The 11,565-nt window shown below is 33.3% G+C and overlaps 1 protein-coding gene across 1 annotated transcript; it reads right to left on the bottom strand.

Annotated features, from left to right (window-relative positions):
• Window positions 1-6,752: 6,752 nt before the first annotated feature.
• On the bottom strand, window positions 6,753-7,304 carry LOC140433671 (uncharacterized). Its single transcript, XM_072521651.1, has one exon. It carries the CDS (start codon window positions 7,302-7,304, stop codon window positions 6,753-6,755), a length of 552 nt encoding a protein of 183 aa, XP_072377752.1.
• Window positions 7,305-11,565: the final 4,261 nt, after the last annotated feature.

The raw sequence follows: 11,565 nt of genomic DNA on the forward strand, positions 1-11,565 counted from the left end.
AACAATTTTCAAATTTTTGATGATGTAAGCTGTTCATTACCGACTTTTTTTCATTTGTAATCTTAAAGTTTTGTAATCAGAAACTAGTTTTTTTATTAATTATTTTTAAAAACAATTTTTTGTCCCAACCTAAGTAATGCGTCAACTTGAGACCAATACATCGTCGACAATTTGAATACAATACTATAATTTGAATATTTTTTATTTAGATTAAACTTGTGATTTACTGAGTCTGGTATCTAACAGAGCTACCCATCACAAGTATCGCACTGGTATCCAGGATAACGGGGAATACATGGCAATAAAAGAGATAATGAACTTACCATAAAAGCATGAGCTACAAAATACTTTGGTCAATAGCCTGCAGTGGAAGTTAAAAAAACCATCGTCCGCGACTAAAAAATAGCCTGGATCTGAAGGGTTTATACACTCTCCCTCATAACTCCCACTGGGAAAATATACTTAGTGAAGCACATGGCAAAATCTATATCAGAGGAGCATGTGCTAATTAGTTTGAAGAACGGTGAAAAACAAGCGGATCAGTTCAGAGTTACAATAGGCTTCCTTACTGGACATGTGTTAGTCAAATGATCCTGCACGCATGGAGACTGCTTCATAGATACTTAAACTGTAGACTTTGTAGCAAACGTCCTGAAACAGTCCAACATATTTTGCATTGATTGTAAGGCATTAGATCGCAGACGGCAAACACTTTTCGGAGACTATCTAGTGACTACAAAAATATATGATACCTATTCTATAGGCCTGTACAAGCTGGTGGAGGCTTCCAGAATTCTGGAATGGGTACCACGAGTTAATGAAAAATGATATATAAGCCACGTTCTTTATTACATACTTATTTTAATTACCTACCAACTTTAATTTTCCTTACATAATTCAATTTGTATCTGTCACCTAGTTCTTTCGCCTTTTGTCCTTTCCACCTCGTCTGTTAGATGCAAGAAATTTATACTATCTTTCTCTTAAGCGCATCTACAAACTTACCTGTCAAACTTACTTTCAAGACCCTATCCTGATTTTTGTTTTAACCTGTTAGGGTATTTCCCCTGAAATAGTCCTTACCCGGAAGTCCGAACATAGGCTCAATTTGCTTCCGGAATATTTTACCACAGGAGATTCCATCATTTCAGTTTAATTGTTGTTATATTGGAGGAGGTGTTTTTCACATTAAATCCTCAAAAGATTTTTGGCCATTTGAGGCCAGAATGCGTTTTCAAATTAGCATCATGTCCTCACGATTTGTCCAAAACACCCCCAATGTAACTAAAGTGCAGGTCGGGTAACTTTATGCTGGGAAAAAAATGGACAATAAAATCATTTTAGATGAGTTCACTTAAATTATCATTAGTAGAAAATAATTAACAAATAATATTCGGATGAATTAATTTCTAAAACTGTTACATTTAGGTATGTAACATTTAGAGATGAACAATATTCAAAATTACTTAGGAAAACTAAAAACCATTTATGATGATTCATTTAAAAAACGGTTTCCTCTAATATCGGAAAACCAAAGATTTGGCTAACACGCAAATACCATATGAAGATCTGCCATATTTCGCAACCCCCATAAAACAATTGATCCCGTTAGCCTCTTTTGTTATAATTCAAACCTTGTATACATTTTCGTCACATTATTTGAGTGGACAAAATATAATTCGAAAAATAATCTTTTAGTCATCATGGACAAACATTGATAAAAAACATCATCTTAAAACTTCATTATACTTAACCAAAATACCTTACTGGTATTTGAGATTCGACAACATCGTCCCTCTTCTGGGTAGGTACGTTCTTTCCACTTAAGAAGGTAATAATTTACGTCCATATTCCCCAGATATTCATTTATTTCAGCATGAAACAGTAGTAATTTTCAGATTTATAATGGTGTCGTCTTTATTTATTACCATCAGTATATTCCTCGGTTTTTGTGTCAAATGAACAAGTTAATTTACCTGTTCAGGTGTTTTCGTTTTGTCGAGACCCCTCTACGTGAGATCCTTATTCTAGATTAATATTAATAGGATTCTTAATAGAAATAAGAAGCACGTAATGCTGCAGGTTGAATATATACAGATAATAGAGATACAGGGTGAAGCAACACTCACTGATTCTTAGATTCATTCGAAAACTGTCATTATAATCCTTAATAAAACATAATGCAAAACCATAAAGTGTGAGGTATACTATATTTCACGAATTTGTAACTTTTTTGGATTATCGCTAGAAACTCGACTGCCAATGGTCCACTCTACTGTACAGCTTAAGAAATTCAAAAGTAAATTGCTCTAACAATGAAAATATAAAACTAAAGGTAAATACATATAAAAGCAATGTCTAAATTGAATAAAAAAAATCCTTTTATAATTTTTTTTTGCAGCATTAATAAGAAATTATTTAGAGTAATTCCTTTTGATATAACTTACGTGCACTGCACATTTTACGCGAAAATGCGTGTTTGCCTAGCAGTTTGAGCTGATTTGCTCAACATTAAATGTTGAGAAAAATGTCGACTCAATGTGGAGAAGAGACTACTAACGACAGCGACGTCAATTAAATTAACTAAAATACTAACTAAGTCAACACATCATTCAGGTGGAGTAATATGCAGCTATTTCTGGGCATAAAATAGGTCATGAGATCTTCAACACCGATTACCACGTATTTTGCGGCAGTTGTAGTAACCACAGTAAAGATAAATATCATACTTGCTGTTCGAATAAATCCATTCGAACATGTAAAACTATTTATAAATATTTTTATTTAGTATTTAACTCCACTTTTGGATGTGGATGAAGCAACATCTCTGTTTGGCAGAAGTCCCTAAAAATCCATCAAGGATTTAATCCTCAAAACAGGTATACAGCGCTCTCCAAATCGATCAACGATTTGTCCCGCTATTGGTATAACAGCAATCAATTATAATTACACATTGTGATATATATATATATATATATATATATATATATATATATATATATATATATATATATATATATATATATATATATACACATATTGATTATAATACAGAAGTGCCCGTTTTTGTATACACTAGAAGTGTTTAAAGGTATTTTTCGCATGGTTCTCTGGGTGGTCTTTGACACATGGTTACCACATCTTCACAGCTCTTGATTCAGGATCTTCGTGATAACGACTTGGATAGACAATAGTGCACATACACTTTTCAAACACTTGTTAACTAGTAAGTAGTATTTAGTAGTAGGAATTTTGTTTAGTTCTTTATGTATTTGTACTGATATTATTTATGCTATTTGTTTTTCTCTCTTTTTCTCTTCAATAAACCGTTTTGTACCTTTGGATAGCTTTTTGAACCGTTAGTGTTTAAGACATTCTTATATTACAGGTCAGAGCTCTCATATTTTGTAACCAGCAATCTATGTTTTACTCTCTATCTCATTTTAGGACATTCTTCATGTTTGTCCTATTGTGTAGATACTAATTTTATCTACATAAAGTTGTCCTTCGAGCCAGATATTGAGGCTCTTCTCTACCTGTAATCTCTTTCTTAGCACTTTGGTTCAAAAACCCACAAATATATCTTATATTATTTTTCTCCACCTTTAATGTTTTCATTTTTTTTTTGTCTCTTTAAAATTATTTGATAATTTAGGTATTATTTTGTATATATAAGTTATCATTACGTGTCAAAGATGGAGTTAACACAAAGTTAAAAAAATAGGCGCTTGTCAAAAACTAAATTGACAAAATTAAATAATTATCTCGATATAAATTTGGCTAATCTCACTATTCACTCCACTAAAGATCGTATTTTGCATTTAAAAAAGGCGTATGATTCTTATTGCCAAGCCCAAGATGAAATAGAATCCTCTGAAGTTGAAGATGATGAAGATACAAAAATCATCGATAATATTTATTTAAATATGCTCTCCACACTTGAGGAGAATTTGCTTAAATTTAGTTTAACAGAAAATAGCAGTTCTTCTAGTTCTTCAATGGTAACTGTAGTTCTGTTCCTCAGAATTCTAATACTCATCGTTCTGTAGACAACCACCCGTCTACTTCTCGCTTACTTCCAGAAGTTGTAGATAATGTTTCACACAGCACAAATGCGGTTACACTCTCAAATGTTGTTTCAACTACTCCTAACAACTCTATAGTATTACTAAGCACAGTTGAAGTATATCTCTTTGACAAATCTGGCCAACGAATTTATGTCAAAGCTCTTTTAGATAATGCCAGCCAGCTATCCCTTGTAACTAGTGACCTAGTACATCAGTTAGGGATCACCACAGAATCTTAGACCATTAAAATAACCGGGGTTAACTCTGGCACGTCCACTTCCACCAAAGTTTCTCATTTGCAGATTTATTCGGCAGCTACTGATCACAAATTGAATGCTAGTAGCTTTGTAATTCCAAGTATTACTGACCTCAGTATGACCTCAGGTCAAAATAAACGCAAGGCAAATTCATATTCCTAGTTCCATTATATTAGCGGATTCTCGTTATGCAATTCCCAGCCCAGTTCATCTATTGATCGGCGCTGATTTGTATACTGATTTGTATACTATTTTCTTTTAAATAATACAGTCTCTCTTTGCCCAAAGCTACCAATGTTACAGGAAACTCTTTTCGGTTACATAATCAGGTCCCAAGGTAGGGTCCCAAGTTCAGCTATTAGTAAAGGATATCATCACTCCACATATCTTAATAATTTGGTCACATGCCATATCAATAATGTTTCTGACACCCCCCTCTCGTTTGATGAAGTGTTACATGGATTAGTGGAAAAATTCTGGGAGTCTGATCAACTTCCACAGATTCAGGATTCTGTAGATACAGATCACCCCGCAGAAACTCAGTTTTTAAAGACCATACAAATTCTTCCCTCAGCTCGATACAAAGTCTCTTTAAATTTAAATCGCCCTATTAGTTATATTAAATTATCAGGCTCTTTACCGGCAGCTAAAGCTCGCTTTCTCCAATTAGAGAGGAAACTACACTCTGATCCACAACTCTTTGATAGTTATCGCAAGATCATTCAAGATTATTTAGCCAATGACCAGATTAAAAGAGTATTTTTAAGAAAATAGGCTAAATTATTATTTACCTCACTTTTCAGTCAGAAAAAATGACTCTAGTACAAATGTACCCCTAGTATTTGATCCAAATAATAAAACTCGTTTAGGTTGTCTTAATGATCAACTGGATAAAGAGTTTTTAATCCAACCTCTTCTTATTAATATTCTTTTAAATTTCGCACATCCACTTAAGTTTTATTAGCAGATATCCAATCTATGTATACGCAGATATGCGTAGACAGTTCCAAGTTACACCTACTCAATTTTCTCTGGCGTGACTCACCAGAAATGCCATTCAATACATTTCAGCCCACTATTATAGAGTTCCTTTTGGTTTATACTCATCTCCATTCTCGCCACTAGGGTTCTTAAACACATTGCGGACAATAATAAGGATGATTTTCCTTTAGCCTGTGACACTCTCTTGTATTCTACTTATGTAGATGATATTTTAGGTGGATGTGACTCTTTAGAAGAATTAGAACTCTTGTTCTCTCAACGTAAAATCTTGTTAGATAAGCACGGTTTTAATCTCCACAAAGTTTCCTCGAACAACGAAGAGTTTTTGAGAAGACATGGACTCAAAAGTTTGACGCCCTTAACCCATAACTTAGGTGATTCTTCTTCGAAAATCCTCGGAGTTAAATGGAATCAACAATCAGATATATTTTCATTTTCACCACCAAATTTTGATTTAGGCCAATCAATCACTAAGAGAAAGGTGTTTAGTATTCTGATGTCTACTTTCGATCCAATGAATTTAGCTGGTTAGGCGCTCTTGCAACGTTTATGGCAGGCCAAACTTAGTTGGGACGAACCTATCTTCGATCCAGAATGGTTAAATGATTGGAAAATTTTACTTGATGGTTTTCAATCCATTCCCCCTTTGAAATTCCCCAGATGTTTAGTATTAGAAAACGAATTATAGATGTTCAACTTCACACCTTCTGTGATAGCTCCCCTAAGATATTTGCAACATGTACTTATCTGCGCGGATTTCGAGGTATACGAGGATTATTCTGTCTCCTCTTGGTTGGTATCTTCCAAATCTCGAATAGCTTCTGCTAAACAAAATCTTACGATACCTCGCTTAGAGTTGAATGCCGTGTTGATCGGAGTTATTTTTACTCAATCAGTTTCAAATGTATTGAGAAGGAATTGGCCAATCGCACAAACTCATATTTATAGCGACTCATTAGTAGCTCTTAGTTGGATTTTGAATAAAAGGCTTTCGTTTCATAATGTGTTCGATGTTCATAATCGTGTGCAGAAGATTATTGCCCTAAGTAAGGATTACTTTTCTAGATCACTTCACTAGACCAAAGAAAATAAGAAAAACCATCATCCCAGCGTTAGACTTAAGCCAGCTAAAAAGTGAACACCTACGACAAACAGTGCAAGATGAAATAAACACCAACCTCAGAATAGCAGAAAGTCAAATCCGCAAAACAGACAACATAGATGAAAAACTTAAGTATATAAACACTACAATAAGAACTACGGGAAAGAAACAAAACAGTCAAAAGTGAAGTTAAATACTAAATTAAAAATATTTATAAATAGTTTTACATGTTAGAATGGATTTATTCGAACATACTCCCCGCCAGGGGGACAAAGGCTAAACATAGGAAACTAGAAAAGAGAAAAGAGAAGAAAACCAATTATATTAAGTGGAGCTAGGAAGTTTACTTACTTGCCTGATGGATCTAAGACAAGTTGTGTTTTTTGTCCGAAGTCGTAGAGTCCGAACAAGGCCATCCTTGCTTGCTATTAGCTCTAAGACTCTTGCCAGCTCCCACTTTAGCGGAAGTAGGTGGGCATTTATTATGAGTACTATATCATCTCCTTGTACGGGACTTTGAGTAACAGTACGCCACTTGGATCGAGATTGTATGGTTTGGAGGTATGAGACACTCCATTTCTTCCAAAACAATAATTGCATTTGAGACAATTTCTGGTAGAGGGACAGTCTGTTTTCTGGGATCTCTAAAATATTACTAGGCTCCGGTGGGGCTAATAGAGGTTGGCCCACCAAAAAATGGGCAGGGCAAAGAAAGGAAAGATCTTCTGGGCATTCTGAGATCCTAAATAGTGGTCTAGAGTTAAGAATTGCCTCAATTTGGCATAGTATTGTATTGAAGGATTCGTAAGTGAGCACTGCGTTTCCGATCACACGACGGAGATAAAACTTAGCTGACTGAATGCCTGCCTCTTTCATGTATTCCTACACTTGCAGGATTAAGAGGGGTAGCGAGCTTAAAAGTGGTTTGGTTCTGAGCTGCGAAGTCTTTAATGGATGTTGTGTGGTCTTCATTCATAAGAAAATTTATAGAGTTCATAGAGCTCGTTTTTTTGCTCCATAAAAATTAATCGCATTGTCAGACCAGAATTGTGGCTTATTCCCATTTAAATAGTAATTACTTTATACGAAAGGAAATCGAAATGCTATACTAGTAGTTGGCAACAACGGCATGCGACATGGAAAACTAGAATTTTTTGTAAAATGTTTTTTTTTTCTGGCATTGTTTCATTTAATACTTTTTGCATTAAAAATATATTTGCTTTTTTCTGCTTTATTTTTTTTTAACAATAGACAGCCAATAATTTTATAGGGAAACAACGTGATAAGTGATACGTCTTTCTTTACAGGGCAAAAACTTGTTAAGTCAATGTAGACGAATAAAAAATAATTAATTCTCCTAATATACAACATAAATATAAAATATCTAAAATGTAAACCAACAACCAATATAGCAAATTTTTATATTTTTATTACTAGTGATTAATTGTAAGATGTGTTTTAACATAATCACAGAGTTTTCGAAATAAAAAAAAACTTTAAAAATGTTCTCCTGAACAAAACCAAAAAATGTGACATCAAATTATTTTCCTGTGGTTTTCATATAAAATAACACAGTTTTTCTAAATAATCCGTGGATGTCAAATTTGTAAATCTTTAATCACCTTATCTTAGGGAACCTTTGAAGTGGTGCTTTTTCGTGCTAATCCTTTACATTTGCCGTTTTTGTAAATAATACCATTTAAATAATGCCGCTAATACCCTCTTTACATTTCTAAAATCTAGGCATTATCTTCGTCTGCAGATGTAAGTCATTTAACTTTAACTGACTCTGGTCCTTTTTTCCTCTTTCGGCGAATTTTTGGATCTGTAAAGAAGATATTAGGATTTCAGGTATTTAGCTTCTTAAAGGGGATTATGTTGTACCGCCCTTTTTGGTATTTGCATACCACACAATTACAAAAGTGTACTTTATCTAATGTTCTTTACAAAGATTTATTATATTGACATTATTTATTGTTCAGAGATACCAATTTGGCTTACTAGTTAGTTAAAATGTACACTTTTATCAAAACGTGACAAATATTGAAGAAACAAATGTTGAAAACATTTTTCTAAACATAATGTTTTGTTAATAACTATGAAAAAAATATACAATAAATTAAGGGTTATTAGTAAAATTGTAATAAATTTAGCAAATGTTCCACGTAAACAGACATTTTACACAAAATTCTTTGAAAAAAAAAAAAGATGTTGGAAGAGATGATATCGCTATTTAGAATTGGTGCCATTCAAAATAGGAACAAATCTGTTAATGATAGGTTTTTTATAAACTTGTTTTTATAAACTACCAGCTAAATGAAAATTCAGAATCTAAGAACCTTAACCCTTTCATTTTGACGAAATATGCCTAGCACGACCTGAGTGCTAACTCGATTTTTCTCTGCATTTACATTTTAGTTTCACAATATAGCTAGACATATACTTTCATATTTTTTAAATTAAATTGAAAACATAAGTATGTAAAAAAAGACGCCTCAAACATCACGCGCACTAACTTAGTAAATTGAGACTCAAGTGCTCATGACGCCCAAGAACTTCATGAGAAATGAAATGACTTTTATTAATAAAAATATTACATAACAGAACAAAAACAAAACTAAACGAAGAAATTAAAACAAAAACTGTATATTTCGATGAAGCCCGAAACCAGTAAAAAAAAACTTTTAAATATTTCTATGGAAATCCGAAAAGCAAGTACCTACCAACCGCAAACAGAGCAGGTTTGTTGGGACAGGTTTCACAACAATAAGCAGTTTCTTTTCGAATTTTCTTTTCGTAGCACATTACGCAACGCCTATGTGCAGCTTTCCTTGTTTATGTTGGAGCATTTTTCTACAAGATATGTTCTGTGATGCCTCGAGGAGAAAACAAAGCGACCTATTGGTCGCTGGTCCTTGGAGATTTATATATTTATATTTATTTTTTATCTACTAAATGTGCGAAGGTTGTGAGGAGTGGGAGTGAGAGAGGAGAGGTTGGCTCTATCGCGGGTAGTAGCAGTAGAAATATGGATTCAGATGATAATACATCCGATGATAATCGGAAAAGAAATAGAGAAGAAGAGGAACTGTTATTTGGTCCCAGTAAAAAAATACAAAGAAGTCCAGTTAAAAGTCACAGAGATGAAAACAAAATAGATCAAATACTAAATATAATAAAAAATTTAACAATAGAGTTACAAGAATTAAAAACTGATATAAAAGAAGTAAAAACGGAACAAAAACAATACAGAGAAGAAATGAGGGAACTCAAAACTGAACTAGCAGAACTAAAACAAGAGAATAATGAAATCTGGAAAGAAAATGAACAAATCAAAAAGGATCTGAATAAGACAAAAGGACGCCTTGAAAGGCCGGATAGAATAAGAAAAGAAAATAATGTGATAATACAGGGAATGACAATAGAAACTGGAGATAGAAGAACATTAAAAGAAGTAATAGGAAATTTTATGACAAAAGAGCTAAATATTACCGTAAATATAGAAGAAGCAGTAAAACTAGGAGATAAAATATGTTTAGTCAGACTGCCAAACAAAGAAGAAAAATCAAAAATTATGGAAAACAAAAGTAAACTTAAAGAAGTGAAAAAAGACAAAAAATAAATAAACAATGATCTAACGACAGAGGAATTACAAATACAGAAGGAAATACGAAGAATAGCAAAAGATGAAATCAAGAAAGGTAAACGTGTCCAAATTAAAGCCAACAAACTTATAATAGATGGTCTAGAAAGGAGATGGAATAGAAACACCAACCAGCTGGAGGACTATTATGGAGGTGGTTAAAAAAACTAGCAAGTGATGAGAGGATGCATTATTCGTTGACGGACGAGGCAAAGAAACAGAAAATAACTGCAGATAAACTCGGGTACAACAAAAGTGAAATAAAGAAAGAGTACTTTTTACAACAAATTGCAGGAAAGCATACAATACACGAAAACACGAACGACAATGGGCAGAGACTATGTAACCTAGCAACAAGAACAAATTTGTTAATAAGCTCAACAAAATTTGAACACCCTAAAATACATAAGGTAACATGGAGGTCACCAGATCAGAAAACATATAGTCAAATTGATCACATAATGATTAATAAACGAAAACAATCGTCAATAAAAGATGTAAGAACGTTGAGAGGTGCGTGTGCAGATTCAGACCACTACATGGTCACAGCCACTATAAGACAAAAAGTTAAAATTGAAACAAAACAAAAAAACCAACATAAAAAGTGGAATGTCAATAAAATGAGTAACGAAGAAGTAAGAAAAAAATATGAAGAGGCAGTAACAGTTCAAATAAAAGAGAAATATAAAGCAGAAGATATAAACACAGAATGGGAGACGATCAAAAAATTAATAGAAGAAGGTGCAAATATGCAGATAGGTAAAAGTCAGGCTTAAACAAAAAACGGATGGTATAACCAAGAATGTAGAGAAATAACAGGAAAAAAGTGCAAGCCAGAAATAAATGGCTAAGAACAGATAAAGAGGAAGACAGAGAAGAATATAAAATATTAAGAAGGAATGCTAAGAAAGTGATAAGGCAAAATAAAAGAAGATGGGTAGACAAAAAAATGCAGGAAATAGAGCAGGAAAGAACACACAGAAATTCGAAAAGTTTTTACAAAAAGATTAAGAAATAAAACAAAAAATACAAGAGCAAAACAAACGGAATAAAAAATAGAGAGGGAATAGTGATAATAGAAGGCTAAGAATACAAGCAAGTATGGAGAGATTACTACAGATTACTACTACTACGGAGAAAACAACAGAAGAAGAAATGCATAACGAGAAGGAAACGGTGCACGAAGAAGAAGCAGATGACGTAGATGAAGTAGACATCGAAATTTCAAAAAAAAACAACTTTAGAGGAATTGGATGAAGTAATACAGAGAAGCAAAAATTGAAAAGCTCCTGGTAAAGATGGAATTAATATGGAACTAATAAAATACAGAGGAAGGGAACTAAGAGGAAAAATAGTGGCAGTATTGAAAAATATATGGAAAGAAGAGAAAATGCCAGGGGACTGGGAGGTAGGGCAGATCATAACAGTACATAAAAAGGGAGACCAACAAATCTGTGAAAATTATAGAGGAATAACGTTACTAAATACAACATA

This window comes from Diabrotica undecimpunctata, chromosome 2, assembly GCF_040954645.1.
Source record: "Diabrotica undecimpunctata isolate CICGRU chromosome 2, icDiaUnde3, whole genome shotgun sequence".
In the NCBI taxonomy this organism is placed as follows: Eukaryota; Metazoa; Arthropoda; class Insecta; order Coleoptera; family Chrysomelidae; genus Diabrotica; species Diabrotica undecimpunctata.